We start from the raw sequence: 27,262 nt of genomic DNA, 5'->3' as shown, positions 1-27,262 counted from the left end.
GAGAAAAGAGTGAGAGAGAAAGAGAGAGAGAGAAAAGTTAGAGGGAGAAAAGAGAGAGAGAGAAAAGAGAGAGAGAAAATGGAGAGAAAATAGAGAGAGAGAGAAAAGAGAGAGAGAGAAATGAGAGAGAAAAGAGAGAGAAATGTGAGAGAGAGAGAAAGAGAGAGAGAGAACGAAGAGAGAGAGAAAAAAAACAGAGGGAGAGAGAGAGATAGAAAAGAGAGGGGAAAAGAGAGAGGGAGAAAAGAGAGAGAGAGAGAAAAGAGAGAGATGGAGAGAGAGAAAAGAGAGAGAGAAAAAGAGAGAGAAAAGGGAGAGAGAGAGAAAAGAGAGAGAAAAGAGAGAGAGGGAGACGAGATAGAGAAAAGAGAGAGAGAGGAATAGAGAGAGAGAGAAAGAGAGAGAGAAATAATAGAGAGAAAGAGAGAGAGAGAAAAGAGAGAGAAAAGAGAGAGAGAGAGAGAAAAGAGAGAGAGGAGAGAGAGAAAGAGAGAGAAAAGAGTTAGAGAGAAAAGAGAGAGAGAGAAAGAGAGAGAGAAAAGATAGAGAGTGAAAGAAAGAGAGAGAGAGAAAGAGAGAGAGGAGAGGAGAGAGAAAGAGAGAGAAAAGAGTGAGAGAGAAAAGAGTTTAGAGAGAATAGAGAGAGAGAGAAAGAGAGAGAGAAAGATAGAGAGAGAAAGAGAGAGAGAGGAGAGAAAAGAGAGAGAGGAGAGAGAGAGAAAAGAGAGAGAAAGAGTGAGAGAGAAAAGAGTTAGAGAGAAAAGAGAGAGAGAGAAAGAGAGAGAGAAAAGATAGAGAGAGAAAAGAAAGAGAGAGAAAAGAAAGAGAGAGAAAATAGAGAGAGAGAAAAGAGAGAGAAAGAGAGAGAGAGAGAAAAGGGAGAGAGAGAGAAAAGAGAGAGAGAGAAAGAGAGATAGAGAAAAGAGAGATAGAGAAAGAGAGAGAGAGAGAAAGAAAGAGAGTGAGAAGAGAGAGAATAGAGAGAGAGAGAAAAGAGAGAGGGAGAGAGAGAAAAGAGAGAGAGGAGCGAAAAGAGAAAGAGATTATATCAGGCGAGGCACCGTAATCGTTGGATTTGACCAATAATGAGGACGTCATCTGCATACAACAAAATCTTATGTAATTTTGACCCTACTTCTGATGCTGATATATTAGGATCCCTACAAATGGTGTCCCCAAACGGTTCAATCATCAATGTAAAAAGCAATGGCGAAAGGGACAGCCCTGCGGCTGCCCCTAAAATATTAAAATGGCTTGATCGCACCCCATTGATGATGATTGCAGCGAGAGAGACACTGCAGAGAACTTTTACCCATCTTATAAAGGCTTTGCCCAAGCCAAACCGCTCCAGAGTATTAAAAAGGTACGGCCACTCAACTCCGTTAAATGCCTTCTCTGCATCTAGAGAAATCAGCATCCCTGAATGACTGTTGTTGACACGCTTGAAATACATTAAGCAGCCTCCCAACATTATTGGAGAATCTGTTGCCCTTATGAAGCCCTCTGGGTCTCTTTAACAATAGAATGTAACACAATCTCCAGCCTCAGCACAAGAGTCTTAGAGAGGATTTTAAAGTCAAGTGAAATGGGCCTGTAAGAAGCACAGTGCTCCAGGACCTTTCCCTTTTTAAGAACAAGCAAATGATTGGCCTGTCTTAGAGATGGCGGGAGATAATCATGACTGTACAAATCATTGAACATGTTGAGCATCGGGCCTGACAATATGTTTATAATTCCTTATGGAATTTGCTGGAAGTCCATCAGGACCGGGCACCCTTTCCACTCTGAAGCTGCTTCAAAACCTCCTGCAACTCTTGTTCTGATAAGGGGACATTGAGAAAGACTCTTTTTCGGGGGTCACACCTGGCAGCTTCAGATCCTTGAAAAAGGACTCCATCTTGGCCTGCCCATCCTCACTCCCTCAGATTGGTATAATTCAGAGTAAAATCTGGAATGCGACATTAATCGTTTTGGAATCACGTTAGATTCCCAGACCTTTCCTTAACTGGCGTAATGGCTGGAGGACCCCTCCTTTTCCTGGCAAGATATACTAGGTACTTGTCCAGCTTGTGACCATGCTCATATAACCTTTGTTTTGCAAAAGAAAGCTCCTTCTTTGCTGTCTGCGTGAGCACGGAATTCAATGCAGACCGCAGTGCCGTAATCCTCTGTAGCTTGGCCAATGAGGGCCTGTCAAAGTAAGCCTTCTCTGCTGACTTCAACCGTGCTTCAAGGAGACATTGCTGCTTGCCCTTCTGCCACATCCTACTGGCAGAGTAGGGAATAACTAACCTCCTGGCATTGGTTTTAGCAGTTTCCCAAAGGATGGACAGGCTACTAACTGAGCCTGAGTTAATGTCTAGGAATGCCCTAAATTCTTTAAAGAAGTACTCCATAAACTTATTATACTTAAGGATAAAGGGATCCATTCGCCAGTACCTCAGGCCCACTATAGCATCCTTCATCTTAACCAAAAGGTACACTGGAACGTGATCGGACATGGTAATATTACCAATGGTACAAAATGCCAGCAAGTCCAAAAAATCAATCCTGGTGTGACATCTGTGTGGATTGGAAAACGACATAAAATCCCTGCCTGTAGATCGGAGATGCCTCCAGATGTCCACCAACCCTAACTCCACACACAGATCCACTAATTATTTAGTTTGCACAGACAATATCAGGGGACCTTTGGGCAACCTGTCTACCGTGGGATCCATAAAACAATTAAAATCTCCCCCTACAACATGCCAGAACTCATGATGGATCAGTTTAGAGAACTCATCTACCAGAAATTTGAGGGGATGGGCTGGAGGGCAATATACATTTAAAACTCCATTTGTTTCCCCATTTATCAGAGCTTTGAGGATTACAAAACTCCCGTCTGTAACTTTAACACACTCTAATAACTTAAATGGGGGATTCCTCCTTACCAATATAGCCACTCCCCTATCTCTGGTATTAAAAGATAAAAAGTAAGCCCAGTCATTGCCATTCTGCTGTAGTTTCAAATGTTCCCCTTGATGTTCTAGGTTCACTATTTAATCAAGTCATTAGCCATAACCTTCTGCAGTAACATTTAGATTCCAGAGAGGAGGCACTCGAATTACAAATCGCCGAGCCTTAGTGTCGCAAGATCCATCGAACATAAAAACTACATAAACTAAAACCACTACAGTTAACAAACCCACAAAGTTATCAAAGATTATATACAACAAAAACCAAAATAAACCAACATATAAAGCACCAAAGGCACTGAATAGGGGAACTCAACCCCTGCCCAAAGGGGGCACCTACACATCCCAGAACCCAACTTCCCATCCTGCTGCCATACTGCAGCCTGGGCATTTAAATACCTGAACAGGGCATAAACTGCCCAAAAGTAGGCATCTAGCCATCCCAACCATTTTCCCTTCTCCTAGCTAGAGCCACACCACAAACAGAAGCAGAAAAGAAAGAAAATACACCATGAAATAACAATGTGAACAAAGCAATTTTGAAAAAAAAGGGTAAGTACCCCAACCATCCTTTTGTATAACTTAACTTAGAAATTGAAAGTATACATCCCAACCGCCCCCAGACATAGTTTAGATCAGATTATTACCAATAGGAAAAGAAAGCCCCAATTGGACTTCCTCTTTTTTTTAAATAAAAACAGACGCATACCCAAACAACACTCCTGTTTGGACATACTAAATTTTTCAGATTAAGTTAATTTGTCCACAAAGTCTCTTGCCTTTTCCAACGTGTCAAAGAGATGTACAGATCCATCTAAGGCGAACCAAAGCACCGCTGGATACCTAAAATAGTAATGGATCCCAGGCTCTCTCAATCTTCTCTTGACGCTGTCACAGGATTTTCTTTTCCAGATCAACACCGCTGAGAAGTCCTGGAAGAACATCATCTTAGAGTCCTTGTTAGCTTGGGCCTTCGGCTCCTTCCCCTGGACTCTGGAAGCTTCCACAATTCTCTCCTTATCTCAATAGTGATGAAACCGCACCTAGATAGGACAAGGACATTGGTCCAGACCTGACCTCCACTCCGTGACCTAGTGAGCCTTCTCAATCTTCAAGCCTCTCATTCCAGGCTCCAAGTTAAGGAATTTCGGCATCCAGTGCTCAATAAATTCCACCAGCCACTCACCTTCCTTACCCTCCAGCAGACCGACGATCCAAATTTTTTTTTCTCCTGTTCATGAGGCCATCAACCTGGTCAAGCAAATTACAGACCTGCATCTCCAGGGCCTGGATACTATCCTTGGAGGAACTGGTATCAGCTTCCATCACTGTGCCTAGATTAGATTAGATTCCCTACAGTGTGAAAACAGGCCCTTCTCAACCCAACCAGTCCACACTGACCCTCCGAGTAATCCACCCAAATCCATTTCCCTGTGACTAATGCACATAACACTATGGGTAATTTAACATGGCCAATTCACCTGACATGCATATCTTTAGATTGTGGGAGGAAACTGGGGCACCCAGAGGAAACCCACACAGACACGGGGAGAAGGTGCAAACTCCACACAGACAGTTGCCCGAGGCTGGAATCGAACCCAGGACCCTGGTGCTGTGAGGCAGCAGTGCTAACTACTGAGCCACCGTGCCGCCCCAGATTAATAGCAGATTTTCTATCTCATCCGTCCTTTTCTCCAGAGCTTCCAGCTACTGTTCATACTTCTGCTGCATGATAGAGATCAGGGCCAGCTTCTCCTCTATCTGCTTGCCTAACATCTTGCAAAATTTCGCTAGCTCCTTCACCAGGGCCTGGTAGGAAATCGAGTCCAAGTAATTCAGCAGGCTGGGCCATGGGTCCGGCCTAGGACGTACCTCCTCACTGCTCCATCATCCCTAGACAGCGAAAACCAAGGTAAGTTGCTCTCTGACAGTTTACTGGGACTCTACAACCATTCCAGAGAGCTAGGATATCGCGGTGGTCCGGGTAGGGCGGGCTAGGACTTCACCCCACTTGCAATGTGATGCAGAGCTCTGCAACGTGGTCTTCACAGATTGCTGCCATCTTTGATCCCCATGACAAGGTTAATTGAGAGTTTATCTGGTCTGCATGAATGAGTTGAATCTGGATTCGAGTGGTGCTGGAAAAGCACAGCAGTTCAGGCAGCATCCGAGGAGCAGGAAAGTCAACATTTTGGGCAAAAGCCCTTCGAGTTGAACCAAAGGGTCTCTTTCCGTGCTTTCCAGCTCCATGACTCTAAAGGCATTGATTCAATAAATGATGAGGTCATGTAGATTTGACTGCGCAAAGAATTCCATCACAATCATGCAATTGCCTTACAATGGTACTATTGCATCTGCCGGGAACAGCCCTCGAGCCTGTTTGACAATTTAATAAGAGTCGCAAATGAATGACTTCAAAATCTAGACTTTAGCCCAGAAGGCTGTGATAACGCCAATTATGTTTACAATCTATCAGAATGTTGCTGTTCACTGCGTCAAAGGTTAACTGCTCTGGTGTCAGTCATTTCCGCCCCTCACAATTCCTCATGCATCACACGTGACATCACTTCCGCCCCTCACATCATCACTGATGCCACACGCTCAGTGACTTCCGCCACCCCTACTGCCGTGATCACCACTTCCACCCCCACCAGCGCCACTCACCTGCATTCTGCTGACACGCCCCCCCACAGACCCCATTGTCGCTATCCCCACTCCCCAGAACTCCAAGAGGAACACTACCCCTGCTCATGACTCCACCCCCATTCCCCCCACCACCACACCCACTCCAGTTACAGGTTCCGCCCCCACTCCCAGCTCCACACCCACACCAGATCCCAGCTCCCAGCCCTGCCGAGTTTTCACCATCCCTCCAGACCTCCCCCTCATTAAGGATGAACGATCAGTCCTCAGCAAAGGACTCACCTTCATCCCCCTCTGTCCACGCATCAATGAATTTAATACACGCCGTGACGTCGAACAATTCTTCCATCGCCTCCGAGCTTACTTTCATAATCAGGATTCCCGCCCACCTTCCGAGGACCCCTTCGTCTACCTCCAACACACTGCATCCACCTGGACACCCCGCGCTGGCCTATTACCTGTCCTCGACCCCTTCATTTCCAACTGCCGCCGGGACATTAACCGCCTCAACCTGTCTACCCCCCTCCCCCACTCCAACCTCTCACTCTCACAATGCGCAGCCCTCCAAACCCTCTGCTCCAATCCCAACCGCACCATCGAGCCAGCGGATAAAGGGGGCGCAGTAGTAGTCTGGAGCACTGACCTCTACACCGCTGAAGCCAAACGCCAACTCGAGGACACCTCTTCGTACTGCCCCTCGACCATGACCCCACCCCCATCACCAAACCATCATCTCCCAGACCATACAGAACCTCATCACCTCAGGAGATCTCCCACCCACCGTTTCCAACCTCATAGTCCGGGAACCCGGCACTGCCCAGTTCAACCTCCTTCCCAAGATCCACAAGCCTGACCACCCTGGCCGACCTGTTGTCTCAGCATGCTCCTGCCCCACTGAACTCATCTCCACCTACCTCGACACTGTCCTATCGCCCCTAGTCCAGGAACTTCCCACATACGAGACACCACCCATGCCCTCCACCTCCTCCAAGACTTCCGTTTCCCCGGCCCCTAACGCCTCATCTTCACCATGGATATCCAATCCCTCTACACCTCCAACCGCCATGACCAGGGCCTCCAAGCCCTCTGTTTTTTCTTCTCCAGACGTCCCCAACAGTACCCTTCCACCGACACTCTCATTCATTTGGCCGAACTGGTCCTCACCCTTAACAGTTTCTCCTTCGAATCCTCCCCCTTCCTCCAGACCAAAGGGGTAGCCATGGGCACACGTATGGGCCCCAGCTATGCCTGTCTCTTTGTTGGCTACGTAGAACAGTTGATTTTTCATAATTACACCAGCACCACTCCCCAACTCTTCATCCGCTACATTGATGACTGCATTGGCGCCACCTCGTGCTCCCGCGAGGAGGTTGAGCAATTCATCAACTTCACCAACACATTCCACCCTGACCTTAAATTTACCTGGACCATCTCTGACACCTCCCTCCCCTTCCTGGACCTCTCCATCTCCATTAATGACGACCGACTTGATACTGACCTTTTTTACAAACTGACCGACTCCCACAGCTACCTGGATTACACCTCTTCCCACACTACCTCTTGCAAAAATGCCATCCCGTATTCCCAATTCCTCCGCCTCCACCGTATCTGCTCCCAGGAGAACCCGTTCCACCACAGAACACACCAGGTGGCCTCCTTCTTTAGAGACCGCAATTTCCCTTCCCATGTGGTTAAAGATGCCCTCCAATGCATCTCGTCCACATCCCGCACCTCCGCTCTCAGAGCCCACCCCTCCAACCGTAACAAGGACAGAACACCCCTGGTGCTCGCCTTCCACCCTACCAACCTTCGCATAAACCAAATCATCCGCCGACATTTCCGCCACCTCCAAAAAGACCCTACCACCAGGCATATATTTCTCTCCCCACCCTTTTCCGCCTTCCGCAAAGACCGTTCCCTCCATGACTACTTGGTCAGGTCCACACCCCCCTACGACCCACCCTCCCATCCTGGCACCTTCCTCTGCTACCGCAGGAACTGTAAAACCTGCGCCCACACCTCCTCCTTCACCTCTATCCAAGGCCCTAAAGGAGCCTTCCACATCCATCAAAGTTTTACCTGCACATCCACTAATATCATTTATTGTATCCGTTGCTCCCGATGCGGTCTCCTCTACATTGGGGAGACTGGGCGCCTCCTAGCAGAGCGCTTTAGGGAACATCTCCGGGACACCTGCAACAATCAACCACACCACCCTGTGGCCCAACATTTCAACTCCCCCTCCCACTCTGCCGAGGACATGGAGGTCCTGGGCCTCCTTCACCGCCGCTCCCTCACCACCAGATGCCTGGAGGAAGAATGCCTCATCTTCCACCTCGGAACACTTCAACCCCAGGGCATCAATGTGGACTTCAACAGTTTCCTCATTTCCCCTTCCCCCACCTCACCCTAGTTCCAAACTTCCAGCTCAGCACTGTCTCCTTGACTTGTGCGGACTTGTCCGACCTGCCTATCTCCTTTTCCACCTATCCACTCCACCCTCTCCTCCCTGACCTATCACCTTCATCTCCTCCCCCACTCACCCATTGTACTCTATGCTACTCTCTCCCCACCCCCACCCTCCTCTAGCTTATCTCTCCATGCTTCAGGCTCACTGCCTTTATTCCTGATGAAGGGCTTTTGCCCGAAACGTTGATTTCGCTGCTCCTCGGATGCTGCCTGAACTGCTGTGCTCTTCCAGCACCACTAATCCAGTATTAGATAGCGCCTAATTGCAGAACTCTTTAAACTTATTATCACCAAAAGAAACTGGTATATTCTGCTGCAACAAATCAAAACTCCATCCATCCATAAAGCTGGAAGCTGTTGTTTGCTGCATGCATCCTGCGAGATGGTTAAAAATTATATAATACTAGATTTATAGTCCAATAGGTTTATTTGGAAGTACAAGCTTTCAGAGCGCAGCTCCTATGTCAAATGGCTAGTGGGTTAGGATCACAGTACGGAGAATTTATAGTAAAAGATCAAGTGTCAGCCGGCAGATGGTGCTGCTGAGGGAGGTCTCTTTCCGCCGGGGGAGCAGCTTGTGGTCCCAGACGCCCAGCGCCGGGTCTACGAAGGTGTGATCCATTGGGCGGGAAAAGAAACCGAAATCTGTTTTGAAAGGAAGACAGTGCACGTGCGGGGCAGCGAAGTCGCCGAGCGAGGATTCACGTGGTTACAGTCACGTGATAACAGGGCGGGGATAACATCACGTGTCCCACATGCCGCTCGCTCATTGGGAGTTCGGTCTGTGTGAGACGGCTCTCCTCCTACCCGATACACCCAAATTGGACGTGTGTCTGAGGTGGTCGCAGCCTGAAACTTCATTGACGGTGTGTCAGCCGTGCCTGGTCAGTATCGATTGACTGGTGGGAGGAACAGCCGGCAAGGGGCTGCCGTTTTTGAAAGTTGTGTTGGTTTTCTTTCCTGAGGTGTGAGGCCACATCTGAGTCTACTTCCTGTTGATGTTTCCTCATAGCTGGAAATGGACGACCTATCCCGGCTCTTACATTCGCCCAAAACAAATCTCTGATTTCGTATTTTAATCGGTAGGCGGCGGAGGGAGGCTTTGCCTTCCATGTTCAAATAGCAAGTTGCATTTGTGTTGTGCCTGTATAGTCGACAAACACACTGGAACGGCTTCACTGAGACACTCCAATGTTAACTAACCAAAAGAAACGTTAGGAAGGAGTGATTAAGAGTTTGGACAGAGGTTAGTTTATTGGAAGCTATGGTAAACAATAGAAACCAAAGTCATAACCATATTGTTGTTGAGAGGTAAAGGTGGAGGAGGAAAGAATGACTTGGTGGCGGTTGCAACAGTAGGATGACACCACGAAAGGCTAAAACATAATAAATCAATTCAAGGCTTTGAGAGGAGAGAGAGCCAGAGTGGGAAAGGCAGTGCTGGATAGGAATTGGGCAGGAGACCTCTGGCTGAGCTGAATTTACAGCAAAGTTAACCAGTGAAGCACAGGAATAGTTGATTCTGGAGGGAGTCCAATGTGAATGGAGACTTGGGATTGTTTGGGGGAGGGGTTGAGGGTGTGTGGCCTGATGCTACAGGTATGGAGGTTGGGAGAGTCTTTGGATGGAGAGGAAGTTCAATTTGAATTTCAAGAAAGGTGGGCAGAGATGTTGAAGGAAAACTGGTCAACTTTGTTAAAAGACTTGGATTGTTGCAAAAGGGTGGTAAATAATGGAGTACAGTCTCTGATTGCTTTTTTGAGTGGTATTTTTGTGCTGTGATAGAGGGAGAAACTTGATTGAGAACATCCTAGTAGATTTGATGCAGTAGGCTGGTTTGAGGGTTTGGCGTGCTGTATGGTGGGGATGGGCTTGAGTTCAGTAGGCAACAAAATATTCCAAAAGAAATGTGATTAGTTATCCTGTGGGATCAGAATGGGATTTTGAGTGGTCTATAGATTAGTTGGAATGGGGGTCAAGGGAATCTGAGTTGTCTCATGGGCAAGCTTGTAAAGAGAATACTGGCAGATTACTTACTTACTTTACTTTCAGTGTGGAAACAGGCCCTTCGGCCCAACAAGTTCACACCAACCTGCCGAAGTGCAACCCACCCAGACCCATTCCCCTTCACCTAACACTATGGGCAATTTAGCATAGCCAATTCACCTAACCTGCACTTTTTTTTTGGACTGTGGGAGGAATTTGAGAAAATCAGAAGGCTATGGTAGAGGAGTCTAGAGGAAGTTTTGCTTTGAGAAGCAATTGAATGAATGCTCTTTAAAAGAGCTAAAGATTTATTCTGATTTAGCGATTGATGAATCAGGGACAGGAGTTCATGGATGTGGCTGGTAGTGGAGAAAAGAAACTGAGCTATTATTATTCTCCAAGACAACCCAAATATAGTATGCAAAAAAATGCTTTAGCTTTGCAAAATTGGCATTTCACATTTTAATTAGGAACTGTGTAATATGCAAGGTATGTTTATGGATCTTGTATAAAATCTATTTCTTGCTTAATTTAAATTTTATTTTTTTTTCAGATTGCTAACTGGAATGCTTTGGTAGAAAAGCTCTAGAGCCATGAAGAGAAATAAACAGTGGAATGTCAGCAAGGCGCTGGCCCTTGCCAGTCTCTATCATTTTCTTCATAGTGCAGCAGCAGCCTGTGTAGTTCCATTCCTTACTATATACTTCAGGCAGCTTGGATTGACTGCACAATTTGTTGGCATTATCATGGGAGCAAAGTGTTTTATTTTCATGCTTTGTACTCCATTTTGGTCTTACTATGCTGGGCGCCATAACAAAAGGAGAATTCTTATCCTTGGTTCCTTGTTGTTGTCAGTAGGAGCAGGCCTTCTATTCACACTCATTCCACCTATAGATAAGGAAATAGGATACAAATTCTGTAACAAAAGTTTGTATATAAAAAACAGTTGGAAGCAAAATGCAAGACCAGAAGACAAACACCATATTGGTGATGTGAAGATGAATAAATTTGCACATACCATTCTTCCAACAGTAGTGAATGCTGCTTTAACTAGTCACCCTCGTTCAACACTCCAAGCTGAAATTAAAGAAAACCTACAGGTGTTGACCACTGTTGAAACAGCTATTGCAAACAGAATCAGCTCTCTTAAACAATCACAGAACACTGGACTGAGCAATATTACACATTCATATGTCTCTACTCCATCAGAAGATATTGGTAGTACACAAACTACAGATGATTATCTTCAATCAAAGTGGAACCAACTTCTACAGATTAAAGACTCTGGCCGTGTAGGAACCATGGGAGAAACTGCCAATCATTTTCCTGTTAAAGAAGATAACAAGAAGAAAAACAGCACTTCAGATGTTTATTCTAGTTCAGTTAACAGTCACATCATGAAAGGGGATGCTGTTTTGAAGGTTGGCTCTGAAGACCGATTAGAAAAGCAGCGCATCAGCACCGAGTATGATCACAGTTTTAAAATTCTGGATAACCAACATCAGACACTTGTGCTGCTTTTGCTAGCTGTGTCTTTATGGGAGGTTCTGGCATCAGCTTTGGAGTGGATTGCAGATGATGGGCTCTATGACTATCTGGACTTTGTTGACTCTGTTGACCGTTATGGCAAACAGTGGATTTGGGGTTACTTGGGCACAGCTGGAGCAGCTCTTAGTATTGGGATTGTTGTGGATAGGCTTGACTGTTTTATTAATGCATATACTTCTAGGATTGCAGTGCACTTTTATGGTTATGCAGCATTGATTACGTTGACACTACTTGTTGGTGTGTTCTACCCAATTCACACAGCTAGGAAAAATGACATGATAAACCACACTGTCAAAGGATTGCACCTGCTGGGAGGTGATGGAAGGGCTATGTTATACGTGATCACAGTCTTTATTATGGGAGCTATTAGATCTACAATAAATAACTTCCTGTTCTGGCAAATGCAGGACAATGGGAGCGGCGAGGCCTTTATGGGTGTTGCTCTTGCAATTGGATTTATAGCTGAAGTTCTACTTTATCTTTTCAAGGACAGAATGTTAAAGATTTTTTCATTCTCTGGATCAGTAACCTTTGGACTAATATGCCTTGCAGCCCAGGTGCTCTACTATTCATTCCTCTGGTCCTCTTGGGCAGTGCTGCCTATTCAAATCCTAAATGCTTTTAGCAATGGTGCCTTATGGTGGGCTGTTTGGGGTCAAGCTAATGATCTAGCTACCCCTGGTATTGAAAGAACACTCCATAAAATCTACCATATTTTATCCTTTGGTCTAGGTGCAAGCGTTGGCAGTTTTTGCAGTGGCTTCATTGTGAGCAGTTTTGGCATAGAAAGACTCTATCAAGCGTGTTCTGCTACTGCTATGGTTTGGTTAGTGGTCTTCCTCATTGCACAGTCAAAGATTCCTCGGCAAAAGAGATTAAACTATTCACGACTTTTAGCAGCTGATACCAGTGATATGAGTGACTCAGATGATGCGCAAGATTGGCTTGTTACAGCTCTGAAAGGTGATTTTGTACAGAAGTAACAAGTCTTACTAAGTTATCTTTTTTTAATCCATTGTCTGTTGGATATAGAAGGAATCTTTATATTTGGCACATATGCTGGTTGTTTCTTTAAAGTCTAAGCCAAAGCGGACATCTAGAATCTAAATTTTTAGATGACAATTTAATAATCCAGTTAAGGTTAAACAATTTATACTTTGAGATTAGTATACAAATTCTGTTTTCATGGTTTTATTTCAAGGTGGCTGTTTTAGGTGCAAAATTATAGGATAGAGATTTATTTTTAAAGAGGTAAATTATGGGAATTTGATTTTTGAATAAATGAGAATATTTGTTTTGAGATGGAAGTATTCTTTCAGTAGTTCTCAGGTCATAACAACTACAATGACTGACTAGATGTTGCCTAGAGGGGTGTCTTGAGTAAATTTAATGTAAAGTTGTTGTATGACATACTTCTATGCCTACTCATTAAAATACAGTGAATGCCAACAGTGCCAGAATTACTCTGGATTGACTTATTTTGCATCCAATGCTTGAAATGAGACGGGATGGTAATAGAGAGCTCCCATTTCTGCTGTACCTAATGTACAAATAATTGAAATAGGAAAATTGCCTTTATACAACATTTTAATCATGCACTCATTCATTTGTTGTCACTGCAGGCTTAGTGGGACTGCCATTTGTCAAGTGTTGTCATGTTTCTTTCTGGCTTTCTTAAAGCCTCTCTGTCAACATCTCCAATGTTTCCATCCCATTTTTTTTTTAATGTCTACTGTTTTTATCATTTTTCTGTCAGTTGATGGGAGATCAAGCTGTCTATCTTTGTTTCCAATTTCTGCTTGGTTGTCTGTCAAACTACTTAGTGATCCTTTTTGATTCATAAACTTTCTTTTTTAGTTTAAACCAATCTTGTCTTTCTGTTCAACTGATTCTGAGCATCCACTGCTGTACCCACATTTCATTTATTATCCTCCTTTCACCATCTTCAGAGTCTATCTCTTGTATCCATAGTGCAACACCCTACAGTAGTGAGTGGACTAGATGTTTTGCCAGATTCGTGCTGATGTTTTTGGAGTTTAAGACATAAGTTTAGATCACTGGTCTTGTTTTTTTGCAGCTAATCTAACCTGTACTTCATTCTTGGAAGTAACTTTGAAGTTTATAACTAAGTGAATATATTTGAATGTCTTTTTTTTTATTGCAAAACAGTACTTCCAATTTTGACTTCCGTTGCCATTTAGTACCCTGCTGTTGGTCTTTGCCTCATTTACAATCAATCCAAAAGATACTGTCTTTTGACTAGGCCTTCTCTGGCTTCTAGCTTTTTTTATTGACATCATATGCTCTGATGTCCTATAATGTGGCTCTATCTCTCATAACTCTTCCTCCACCATCCTAATTGTTTTTTCTTATTATAACACCCTCCCCACATTCCAAGAATGCAACTTATCCAGTTCATTACTTACTTAGTCTTTGTCTCACCTTTTTAATGATTCTCTTTATTTTCTACCACACTCCCCAATACTGGGGATGCCAGTGGAAGCTATCCACAGCCAATGTTTGTTTGCTGTAATTTTGTTGGAAGATGCTTCTAGCAGTAATTTTTATTGAAATTCACTGTTTACCCTTTCTGGTGGGAGTTAGTGTATGACATGGAGGAAGATAAATGTTGAGGTTGTTTTTTCTTTAAAAAATGAGATGAGAAATTCCGTAATTTGTGCTATTAATATTTTAAACTGCATTTGGAAATCTTGGAGAAATTACAGTATGACATGTTTGTCTTGGTAGATTTTCTTCTTGTAAGGGATTTTGATCAATAGATATTATACTCAGGTTAGATTTTAAATTAAAAGTGGAAATGCTGAAGATGCAATACCGGTCTGATGGCATTTGCAAGCAAAAGGACAATGTTTGTTTTAAACCATCAGAATTGGTGCCATGTGAACACAGGGAAAAAAATCATATAAACGTCATGTACAAATTTGTACAAAACTGTAGTTAAAAAACAAGCAGCTATTACCTTTCTTAGTTAAACCAGGAAATGATTTAAGACGTGCAAGTGATTTTTTTTTCAGTCTAATCAGTTAAACATTTAATGACATTATGCTGCAGCAAGTGTTTTCTCTGTAATACCAAGGATGCAATTGAGTCAGTAATCAACAGGTCAATAAGTATGTTTAGCATGTGTGGATTGATTATTTTGTCAGTTTAAAATAGATTTATTCTTCTCATGGAATACCTGCTTAACAGGTTGTTGGTGGTGACTCAGTTCTTAAAGCTTGTATTAAGCAACTGTACAAACACTAAGTTTGCATTTTTAATATCTGGCCCTTTATTGAGTTAGTTGATCAAACTGCACTAAAGTCTGAATTGTTAGGAAGGCTGCCTGATAATTCCAGTTCTTGACTGTGATTCAGTAATGCCTTGCTATAAAGAACACGATTGAGTATTTGATGAGGATAGGATTGACTGGTCCTTTTTCATGCCACTGTTGAGATAAGCTGATAGCCTTGAGTAGGCTGACCTGAAGAATGACTGCTTGGATAAAATTCCAGGAAGATATAATTGCCAATTGTATGGTATGCCATAATGAATCATTGATTTCCAGACAGTTAGGGAATTTTTCAGATAAAACTGAAATGGAGAACCTCAGTAAATGCACATTCTCTGAGTACTTCTGCGATATATTTTAAGTTGCAAGTTTTGCAGGAAATTGCTGTTGATGGAGAATCAAAAAGCACAATAGGAGGCCATTTATCTCAAAGTACATTTGAAAGAACTATTTCCCTCCCCATAATGATTAAGACCTTTGTGTCAGTGAGGCCAGCTGTATGCAATTTCAGAAAAACCTTTTCAGTTTTCACACTGGATTCCTTTGTCATTCAAACTTGTGGAACTTGAAGTGAGGGAACGGTTTAAAATTTATGATATTTTGTTTGTTCTTTCCTTTTTTTTAATGTAAAACTTTCTAGATGTTATTACTGTCTTCCCAATCCAGTAGAACAGAATATTCTCAGCTGTTAGGTCAGGCAATGAGCTAATCTGTTTCAAGGACCAATATTACTTCAAAACTTTACTAGGAGTAAACTCTGCTTCATACACCCCAGCTAAGAATCTTCCATTTTTCAGTACTGTATGTGAGTACATTAATGAAACGTGCCAATTGCACAAACAATAAATGTTATGTTTCTTTTTTGAAAGAGGCCATACAATAAAACTCTACACTGGTTGTTTATGAGGGAGCGCAGGGATGAGAAATGTTCTTAATTTGCAAAATTCAATTAATTTGTTTTGAAAAGTTTTACATGCAACTTGGAACAGAATCTTCGCAAAGCCTTACGCCTTGGCCTATTAACATGCAAACTAATTGCATAGTTCGGAGAGTGGTGAATTTAATTCACATTTCCTTAAAGAATCAACATTCCAACATTAGTGCATTGAAATATACTGTACCATTGTAGTTGCAGTTGTAAACAAAATAGTGTATAATATCTGAACTCAGTTTAAATGTTTCCCTTTTACAAATCAGCACTGTGGTTGTTTTTCATTTGAATGCTGAATACACTTTTTTGGGAAAACTGTTTTACATTTTGAGATGACTGCGTTTGTATATATAAACACTTCATTCAAATGGTAAAGGAAAGCACTTATGGAAAAAAGTGATCTTTCATTAAAGAAAAATTTCTTAATTCTTGGAATTAATTGGCTCCTTATTTTATTGATGTTAGTGAGTAGAAATAGATAAATGCTTTCTTTTCTGGAATTAATTTATTTTTTAAAATGTGGTGTTTTTAAAGTTATCCATATTTTTGGGTGAGTTCTGTTCCACTGTTGTATTTATTAATAAGAGGAAGAAGAATTAGCTCCATGAACAGTGGAAAAAAAACTTCAAATATACTGTTTGAGGTTTTCTACCAGTTAAATACAATTGAAAGGTGAAAAGATTAATATACAAGTCTTATTTGTGCTATATTCTTTCACTGTTAAAATGAAATATGCCTTGTTCAGGGATGGGTAGTATATTTCTGTCTTCCATGTAATTTTACAAATTGTACAGTAGTTAATTGAAACTGCACTTTATTGAGTAACTACTGAATGGTGTATTTGGTTCTACACTAGAGCTCTAAAAATTGAAAAAACATATTTAATGTCTTTTTAGTAGCGAATGTACTGGTAAATTATTATGAAATGTTTTTATCTAAGCCTGGTCAGTCTTCACTTTTGCCGGGTTTCATTTAATTGTTAACTCATGGATGATATATTTCTCAATACAGACGAGAATTCTAATCCAGATCAAATCGGAAGTCAAAATAGAAAGGCATCAGCTCCAATTACACATATGGCAAATATACTTCAAGTTTTTCTTTTGACAAAAAAAACAGCCAATGCTAAAATGAGAAACAAAAACAGAACTTGTTGGAAAACTCAGCAGAAGTGGAGGCATCTACAAAGAGAAAGCAGAGTTAACCTTTTGGGTCCAGTGACCCTTCTACAGAACAGTGAAGTACAGAACCTTCTGAAGAAGGGTCACTGGACCCAGAACATTAACTCTGTTTTCTGTCCACAGATGCTGCCAGATCTGCTACATTTCTCTAGCAATTCCTGTTTTTGTTTTTAAGTTTTTTTGACATTTGAAATTATGAAAATAGTTTTCAGTTATGAAAAACTAATTAGTTTTGCACTATATTTGAATTATTTCAAATTAAAAATGCTTAAAAATCATCTTGCTTAGCTGTCAATTAGAGTATAAGTGTAAGTTTAATGTAATTTATTTCGATTTGGCTTTCAAGAATATGATTGCGAATGTCGGCATATGTTGACCATTGAAGCTTCTCAAAATTGTTGTACACAGAAGGGAACCACTCGTGTGGGTAGTTATTATTTTGAAGTGTAATTGATGTCTAATGAAAAGAGTGGGTATGATTTTTACGTTTTGCAGTACAGACCATATCACCTGCTTGATCCGTTGTGCCCACTTATAAAGTAACTTAACAAAGATGCATATTTTATTTTTTGACAAATTTGAAGCTCACTCCTGCATGGCACAGCATGTTCTGGTTGAAGACTGCAGGGGAGGTTGGAGGAGGATGGTGGGGAGATGGGTGGTATTGATTTAAAACCAAGGATCTGTTCAAACATGATTTTTTAGGGATGTAAAATGGGGTTGTTTTATACCCTGGCTGACTCCTGCACCATGTTTTATGTACAGCATGTTTAACCAGAAGGAAAACAGTCGGATATTTGATTCTGTAAGAGATTTCTGTGCTAAAGCTTTGATTCAGTTTCTGTAAGATATTGACCTTTTTCCATTTGTCTACTGCTTAATGTTGAGGCAAGATAGCTTTCATTATAACCAAATAGTTTAACAGCTAGCTTATTCAGGTATTGCCAACTGATATCGGAATTTGTTTGTTAAAGGAATCTGCAAAATGACAAACAGATTTGTCTGCGGGAACCATCGTCTACTATAAATATCTGCTAACTTCTAAATTTTTTGGTCATCTTGTTGAGCACCAGTAAGCATGTAAGCAGGAAATATTGAGGCAACCAATTTATGTTCGCAAGTTCAAAATCTGTTTTAAATAAGTGATTTTAGAGGGAAATCCCAAAAAAACTCAATTCACCAATTTTCCTGACATGTGCCTCCAGTTCAACACAATGTGACTCACTATTACCTTCTGAAATGATCCAATAAGCTACTCAGTCAAGTGAAAATAAAATTGAATAAGTCTTTTAGCATTGGCCTAGGCACCCAGACATGACAGTGGTACACTCTACAAAGTGCTTACTAACAAGAGAAATGTTTGGCAGAATTGCAAGAGCTATCACAGACTAATCAAGATCACCTGAGTCATATTTTACAACAAAACTCCCAGATTCCTCCATTACCACATTAGATGTGATTTGTTGCAATAGAATAGCAGACCCACCAGAGATGGCAATACCGTGATATACCATCAGGAGGGTGTGCTATTGCAAGTACTCAACGTTGACTCCAGACTCCATGAAGCCTCAGCATCAGATCAAACATGCACAAGGAAATTTTAACTGATGATCAGTTACTATCCTGTCTCAGCAAATGGATCAGTAATCCTCCATTTTGAACTCAATTTGGAAGAAGCAGTAGTGGCAAGAGAGCAGAATGCACTCTGGATATGGAAATTAAAATCCATCACCAAGAATGGCTCGATAGCCAAATCTTGAAGGATATACCTGTTACACAGGGCTTATTGCAAGTGCTGAGAGATCCAATAAGAAGGAAGAACCTATTTTACTTTGTCCTTTTTAATCTACCATGTATCTATCCATGACAGAAAAATGTGTTGCTGGAAAAGCGCAGCAGGTCAGGCAGCATCCAAGGAGCAGGAGAATCGACATTTCGGGCATAAGCCCTTCTCTCCTGCTCCTTGGATGCTGCCTGACCTGCTGCGCTTTTCCAGCAACACATTTTTCAGCTCTGATCTCCAGCATCTGCAGTCCTCACTTTCTCCTAATCTATCCATGACAGTATTGGTTTAAATGACCATCACAGTTGTTATGAATACAATTTCTACACAGGAACACGCACTCCATTGTATTGTGGTATTATAACTGTGTTGAAAGGTTCAGAATAGATCTAATAACTGAAAACTGTAAACCTATGAGGTTGTGTAGGCCATGAGCAGCGTAATTGCAAATAAAATATCTAACCAGTTGTGCCAGTCTTTAGCTAATTCAATCTACTGCACAAAGTTTTTGGAAATAGCTGAAGATGCAGGATATAATCTATAAACTGAGTGCACTGTTAGACTCTGTTAATTCCAAATTATTACTATTACACAGCTTTTTCTGATAGATCAATACTCTGAAATAAAAGCTAAAATAAAAATCTTTTAATTAAGGATTTAAGTCTCTCTGAAGAGCTTCAGAGCAACAACTCTGAAAGCTCTGCTCACATTTTGACAGCTGAGACACATTTCTACAGCAGTTAAGACAATTCACAACATTTTAAATCAAGTAACATGGAACTTGTTTTGTAAACAATAAAATCCATATGCATCAACTCCCAATGGTCATGGACACTTTTAAAAATGTTTTTTTAAAATGTAGAATGAGGACATGCAATCTCCCTGGGAATTATTTTAGTTGTTTGGTAGTACAGAAGTTGAGTAATGCTGAAAGAAAACAAGCAATAAATCAAAACTTGTTGAAACTTATTTTGCACTCATCAGGGCAATTCACAAGAATACCAATTTAAGGGGAAAACCTCAATTTTATGTATTGAGGTAATTTGTATTTGATTAACAAATTGGACTCTGGTAGAAAGGTTGCCAGCAGTTTATGGTGATTGAGAATTAATTGCAAAGCTTGGTTAAGCCAGTCAGGTTTACTTTGGTCAATGTTTACACTGAGAAGTCAGCTAGTGAATGTGTGGGGGATGTCAAGACTGGTTTGCCTAAATCTTCACTTTATACAATATGTTGAAAAATAAAGTCCGTACAGAGTAAAATTTAATTTCTCTTAAATTTCCCATGTTCTTGTCATCTGTGATTAGTAAAAGAATTTAAATTGTTTTTAGCTCAATTGTAAGATTGGCCTTTTTCACAGTGGGGTACAAAAAAAAAGCACCAGGTTCCAACTAGGAGGAATTCTGTGTGTTTGAGTTGCATTGTAAGTGTATTTACACATGCAGATAGTACACGAGTTCCATTTTGATGACAACGCCCATTGCCTGTGTGGGAACGTTTGGTTTTTCATATTAATCTTATATAAGCATCTAAAATTTTGTCATGTAGAATATTTAGTTCTCTACTTTCAGAAGCAAAACCTATTTAAATTTAAGAGCAACAGAGCAGTCTATAAGATGGTTTTCATTGGCAGCCTTTTTTTAAAAATCATGAAAAAACAACCTGCTAATTCATTAACTCAATGAGTCCAACACTAGACTATTGAATAAGACAAGGAGATTGCAGTTACATAGCAATTTCTATCAACATTTTCTGAAAACTTTAGTAGTATTTGGAATTATTTTCATTTAATACCAATGTTAGGCAATATTTGTTTTCCATATACACTCATTTTTATTGTATACTTTGTCTGCTAATATTGCAGCCTTATCATGTTTTTGGCATCAGTACTTCCAGGGCAGTCCCCAAGTTGGATCAGTGATTGAATCTTTTAAAGCCATATGGCCCTGAATGGGTCCTACATAGCTCTGTACTGGTGGCTTTGTGGTTTATATCAATGATTTAGACTTGAATGTAGGAAGGATGATTAGTCAGTTTGCAGAGGATATAAAAAATAGTGGGGTGGTAAATAGTGAGGATGATTGCCTTAGATTACAGGAGGAAATCTTTGGGCTGTGCCTTGGCAAATGGAATTCAATCCAGATAAACTTCATGTGATGTACTTGGGGAGGACAAACAAGGTAAGGAATACATAATGAAACTGTAGAGCCCTGGGCAACATCTGAGATCTGAAGGACCTTGGTATGCATATACACTGGTCCCTTCTGTTATCAGAACAGGGGGATAAAGTCTTTAAGAAGGCATATGGTAAACTTGATGTTATTAGTCAAGGCATACAGTTTAAGAGCAGGGCAATTATATTGAAACTGTATAAAGGATGGTTAGGTGAAAGCTGGAGTATTGCATGCAGTTATGGAATCCACATTATAGAAGGGATAGAGCTTTACCAGAATGTTACCTGGCCTAGAAAGTTTCAGTTATGAAAAGACATTAGACAGGCTGGAGTTGCTAGAGCAGAAGAGATTGAGAGAGGGCCTGACTGAGATGTATAAAATTGTGAGGGGGCTAGATAGGAAGAGACTTTTCCTATTAATGGAGGGAAAAAGTGACTGGGGGCATAGATTTAAGGTAAGGGACAAGTTTAGAGGAGATGAGGAAAGGTTTTTCAACCAGAGCTTGTTGGGAACCTAGAACTCTGCATGTAGGTGTAATAGAGGCAGAAACCTTCAACATTTAAGTATATAGATGTACACTTGTGATGCAAAAGCATAAAAAGTGCTGGAAAATGGGATGAGAATAGGTGGATGGTTGTTTTTGACAGGTAGGACACAAGGGCCAAAAGTCTGTGATGTAGATCACTATGAATCTGTAAAGACCATGATCACCTTTTACCTGTATAAAGCTTAGGAGTAAAGCAGAAGCCATGGAACTGAAGATGAACAGTGAAATAAACTGCATATACAAATGAAAGTAATGTTGAATTACTTTTTTATGTAAAAGTATTTCCTAATTTATCTTTAACATAATTACAAGTCACAATTATTACAAATGAAGGAATCTATTGAGTTTTTGTTCACTAATTAAGTAATACCCAACAACTATTGCCAATCAATCACCAAATAACCCCCTCACCTGCATCCACCTATGACCATCCCACTGCCTTTCCTGCATCCACCAATCACTATTCCCCCGTCCCCGTCCCTGTCCCTGTATTTATCTCTGCTGTCTGACCTGCTGTGTTTTTCCAGCTCTACATTTTATCAGCCCTCACAATTTGAGTCTACAATTTGAGTATCGCCAAAACTTCCAGGGCTTTTGCCACCTTAACTCTTATTAAGAAGTCTATTCTTTTAAACATTATTTGAAAAACAGATCATTTTATCAATTCTATATTTGCCTTTCACGAGTTTTAACCTCTCCTCCCCTTTCAAATTTAATGTTGAGAATTCATCCCTCAGTCTTTACATTTCCATAAGATTATATCTTGGTTTTTATAGGTTGAGAAGCTCACTTTTTCCAGTTTCTGTTTCCAACACTAATCTTCACATCTGAGAATTAATATTATGTTTAACATGAAGGATTCTTTCATTTATTGGGCAATGAGAGTTGAATATATTACTCAAGGTACAATCTAATCTGAACACACTATTTGATTGGAACATCAGTTGACTTGTATTCAACTATCAAAGTCTAGGTTAGAATGGTGCTGGAAAAGCACAGCAGTTCAGGCAGCATCCGAGGAGCAGGAAAATCGATGTTTTGGGCAAACTCCCTTCTTCAGGAAAGGAGGTGGGGAGCCGCCAGGGTGGAGAGATAAGTGGGGAGGGAGGGGGGTGGCTGTGGCAAAGGTAGCAAAGAGTATAATGGTGGATGGGGGTGGGGATGAAGGTGATAGGTCAGAGAGGAGGATGGAGTGGATAGGTGAGAAGGAAGATTGGCAGGTAAAATGTCATGAGGGTGTTGCTGAGCTGGAAGGTTGGAACTGGGGTAAGGTGGGGAAGGGGAAATGAGGAAACTAGTGAAGTCCACATTGATGAACTGGGGTTGAAGTGTTGCGTGGCGGAATATGAGGTGTTCTTCCTCCAGGTGTCGGGTGGTGAGGGAGTGGCAGTGGAGGAGGCCCAGGATCTAATGTCCTTGGCAGAGTGGGAGGGAGAGTTGAAAGGTTGGGCCACGGGGTGGTGTGGTTGATTGGTGCAGGTGTCCCAGAGATATTCCCTAAAGTGCTCTGTGAGAAGGTGTCCAGTCTCCCCAGTGTAGAGGAGACCGCATGGAGAGCAATGGATATAATAAATGACATTGGTGGATGTGCAGGTGAAACTTTGGATGTGGAAGGCTCCTTTTGGGGCCTTTGATGGAGGTGAGGGGGGAGGCATGGGTGCAGGTTTTGCAATTCCAGCAGGGGAAGGTGCCAAGAGGGGAGGGTGGGTTGTTGGGGGGGAGCATCGACCTGACCAGGTAGTCACGGAGGGAACGGTCTTTGTGGAAAGCGGAAAGGGGTGGGGAGGGAAATAGATGGTGGTGGGGTCCGTTTGGTGGTGGCGGAAATGTCGGATGTTGCGATTTATGCGAAGGTTGGTAGGGTGGAAGGTGAGGACTGGCTGGGAATTCTGTCCTTGTTACAGTTGGAGGGATGGGGTTTGAGGACAGAGGTGCAGGATGTGGATGAGATGCATTGAAGAGCATCTTCAACCCCTTGGGAGAGGAAGTTGCAGTCTTTAAAGAAGGAGGGCATCCGGTGTGTTCTGTGGTGGAACTGGTCCTCCTGGGTGCAGATATGGCAGAGGAATTGGGAATCCGGGATAGCACTTTTTCAGGAGACAGGGTGGGAAGAGGTGTAATCCAGGTAGCTGTGGGAGTCAGTGGGTTTGTTTTTTTAAAAAAAATCAGTGTCAAGTCTATTGCCATTGGTGATGGAGAGTACCAGGAAGGGGAGGGAGGTGTCAGAGATGGTCCAGGTGAATTTAAGGTTGGAGTGGAATGTGTTGGTGAAGTTGATGAATTGCTCAACCTTCTCGCGGAGGCATGAAGTGGCGCAGATGTGGTCATCAATGTAGTGGAGGAAGAGGTGGGGAATGGTGCCGCTATAACTATGGAAGATGGATTGTTCTACATAGCCAACAGCAACAGACATAGCTGGGGCCCATACGGGTGCCCACGGCTGCCCCTTTGGTCTTGAAGTGGGAGGATTTGAAGGAGAAATTAAGGGTAAGGACCAGTTCAGCCAAACGAATGAGAGTGTCAGTGGGAGGGTACTGTTGGGGACGTTGGGAGGGTACTGTTAGGGATGTCGGGAGAGGAAGAAACGGAGAGCTTGGAGGCCCTGGTCAAGGTGGATGGAGGTGTAGAGGGATTGGATATCTGTGGTGAAGATGAGGCATTGGGGGCCAGGGAAACAGAAGTCTTGGAGGTGATGGAGGGTGTGGGTGGTGTCTTGAATGTATGTGTGGAGTTTCTGGCCTGGGGGGGATTGACAGTATTGAGGTAGGTGGAGAATGAGTTTGGTGGGGCAGGAACATGCTGAGACAATGGGTCGGCCAGGGTGGTCAGGCTTGTGGATCTTGGGAAGGAGATAGAATCGGGCGGTGCGGGGTTCCTGGACTACGAGGTTTGAAGCTGTGGATGGGAGACCTCCTGAGGTGATGAGGCTGTGTATGGTCTGGGAAATGATGGCTTGGTGATGGGGGGTGGGGTCATGGTCAAGGGGGCAGTAGGAGGAGGTGTCTTTGAGTTGACTTCTGGCTTCAGTGGTGTAGAGGTTATTGTGCCAAACTACCATTACCCCCGTTTATCCGCTGGTTTGATGATGAGGTTGGGATTGGAGCAGAGGGATTGTAGGGCTGCGTGTTGTGAGGGTGAGAGGTTGGAGTGGGGGAGGGAGGTATACAGCTTGAGGTGGTTAATGTCTTGGCGGTGGTTGGAAATGAAGAGATCAAGGGCAGGTAATAAGACTGCAAGGGTGTCCAGGTGGATGGGGTATGTTGGAGGTGGATGAAGAGGTCCTTGGAAGGTGATCAGGAGTCTTGGTTGAAAAAGTAAGCTCTGAGGTGGAGGCAGCGGAACAAGTGTTCAATGTCACAACATGTATTAAATTCATTAATGCAACTGATTGAAATTGAAGATTACTGGTGAAATCCTTGACTTTGTGCTATTGTCTTCATCTGCACAACATTTCCTATTACTTTTCTGTTTAATCACACAATGCTTAAAGTTAAATTTAATATTTTTAATTATACCTTCCACAAACTGAGCAAGTTAGGAGCTTTGAGCAGAAGTAATTCTTTCAATTGTTATGCTACTTGATCAAAAAGGTTATATGCCTGAAAATAGTTGGAATTGTATAAAGAACCTGATGCATATTTTCTTTTTGAGAATAGCACTACACTGGAATTGCAATTTGTTTTTGAAAGGATGAGTAGTACTTGAATTGGGAGCATACAAGGGCAAAGTAGTACTGAACTGTTTGATCTGGTAGATCTGAAGAAAGATTTTCCACCATTCCAATGTAATATGTTTGTTGAACTTATTTGACTGAGTAAACTGAGCAAAGACTGTGCAACAAAGAACAGGAGTAACCTGTTTAGCCACTGGAGCCTGTTCTACCATTTCAATTAGATCATGGTTGATCTGCTTTTGAACTTCACTAACCTGCTTTGATTTTATATCACTTAATAGCCTTGCCTAGCAAAGACATTTGAAATATTGAAATGTCCTTGCCTCAATTATTTTTGAGGTAGTATTTCAGTTTCCATTATGTTGTTTGATGCAGACTTCCTGATATCACCTCTGTGGCCAGTTCTGATTTTTAAGATTGTTCAATTTTTCTGGCCTTCTCCCATTAGGGAAAAATGGTTCTGTCTTCTGTCAAATCATTTAATTATCTTAAATATTTCAATTATATCACCACTTGTTGTTCTTGAGTGAAAACAGGTGTAAGCTCTAATTTTTCTTAGAATGGGGCTAAAAGCCTCAAATTAATCAAAATGCAATGTAAGGTCCACAAGGTGAATATATCCTTTTAAAAGTGTGAATTGTGGACTTTCTCTTGAATTAAAAAAAAGGAAAAAAACCTATCTTTGCCTGTAGATGGATAGATTCCAATATAGCATTTAAATTGGAAACAGCTGTAACTTTTGATTAGAACAACAGTCCAAAATAATTTGAATGGATTCAGTGACTGAGAACCTGTTTCCTACACAATGGGAATACACCTCCATGTGAGACAGATTGCAACATTTGCACAGTAAGTAGATCCATTTAAACAATTTGAGTTATGAAGCTACAGATCAATTTAAGACAATTATTAAATATCATATCTAGTTGGCACCAAACTAACATTTTAAGCCTCAATTTATAAATGTTTTGAAATTCAGGCAAAATAGGTTTTAAAACTAAATTCTGCAAACATATGTTGTCACAGGGTTGCATGATGTATGTAATTTTCTGATTTCATGAATAGTCATTGTTCTCTGCACACAGGAATGCTGTTGTCATGGTAGCATAGATAAAATGCTTTTACAATTAACTGAATTAGAATGATTTGGATATTTTAGACAATCTGGTCATTTAAATTCCACAGTTGCATAACCATATGTTAAATTAAAATGTAACAGAGTCAATAGGGAATTAAATACAATTACATCACATTTGTCTACTTTGAGCTATTTATTTTAAACCCAAATGTATTGCCGATTACTAAATACACTTGTTAATATAAGCGCAATTACTAAAACAGATTTTTCTCTGACAGTTTATAATCTCTATTCTGACCATTGCACATATTAACATCATAATTAATATTGGCCATTTGATTTGCCTGAAATCTCAATGTAAATTAATAATAATCCAGATCAAATATTTGATGCAAACATTTATTTTCTAAGGTGGTATTATGGTGTTTTGGTAAATTGGAGGCATGCGTACAAATTAGTGTGGCTGTATTCAAATAATCTGTAATCTGTTTATAGTGTCATAGAGATGTACAGCACGGAAACAGACCCTTCGGTCCAACTTGTCCATGCTGACCAGATAGCCTAAGTTAATCTAGTCCCATTTGCCAGCACTTGGCCCATATCCCTCTAAGCCCTTCCTATTCATATACCCATCCAGATACCTTTTTAAATCCTGTAATTGTACCAGCCTTCACCACATCCTCTGGCAACTCATTCCATACATGCACCACCCTGTGGGGAAAACATTGCCCCTTTGATCCCTTTCAAATCGTTCCTCCTCCTCCCCATCCTAAACAGATGTCCTCTAATTCTGGTCTCTACCATCCCAGGGAAAAGACCTTGTCTAATTTCCCTATCCATGCCCCTCATGATTTTATAAACCTCTATAAGATCACCCCTCCTCCTCCAATGCTCCAGAGAATCCAGCCCCAGCCAATTCAGCCTTTTCCTATAGCTCAAACCCTCCAACTCTGGCAACATCCTTGTAAATCCTTTCTGAACCCTTTCAGGTTTCACAGCA

At 41.7% G+C, this 27,262-nt stretch overlaps 1 protein-coding gene across 3 annotated transcripts; it reads left to right on the top strand.

The window, feature by feature from the left end:
• The first annotated feature begins 8,813 nt into the window (after window positions 1-8,813).
• On the top strand, window positions 8,814-16,261 carry mfsd6l (major facilitator superfamily domain containing 6-like). 3 transcript variants are annotated; one of them, XM_072558378.1, is made up of 2 exons: window positions 8,814-8,953; window positions 10,609-16,261. In XM_072558378.1, exon 2 carries the CDS (start codon window positions 10,649-10,651, stop codon window positions 12,584-12,586), a length of 1,938 nt encoding a protein of 645 aa, XP_072414479.1. In that variant the 5' UTR covers window positions 8,814-8,953; window positions 10,609-10,648; the 3' UTR covers window positions 12,587-16,261. The 3 variants fall into 3 exon arrangements, with proteins under 3 accessions (XP_072414479.1, XP_072414480.1, XP_072414481.1); XM_072558379.1 differs by lacking the exon at window positions 8,814-8,953 and adding an exon at window positions 8,960-9,151; XM_072558380.1 differs by lacking the exon at window positions 8,814-8,953 and adding an exon at window positions 9,159-9,315.
• Window positions 16,262-27,262: the final 11,001 nt, after the last annotated feature.

Source organism: Chiloscyllium punctatum, chromosome 39, assembly GCF_047496795.1.
Source record: "Chiloscyllium punctatum isolate Juve2018m chromosome 39, sChiPun1.3, whole genome shotgun sequence".
In the NCBI taxonomy this organism is placed as follows: Eukaryota; Metazoa; Chordata; class Chondrichthyes; order Orectolobiformes; family Hemiscylliidae; genus Chiloscyllium; species Chiloscyllium punctatum.
Note: the sequence above shows the minus strand (reverse complement) of the source record. Positions and strands in the feature narration are given on the sequence as shown.

What these genes read in the sequence shown, in the direction of transcription:
- mfsd6l (XM_072558378.1), top strand. Translation starts at nt 10,649, where the DNA reads ATGAAGAGAAATAAACAGTGGAATGTCAGCAAGGCGCTGGCCCTTGCC.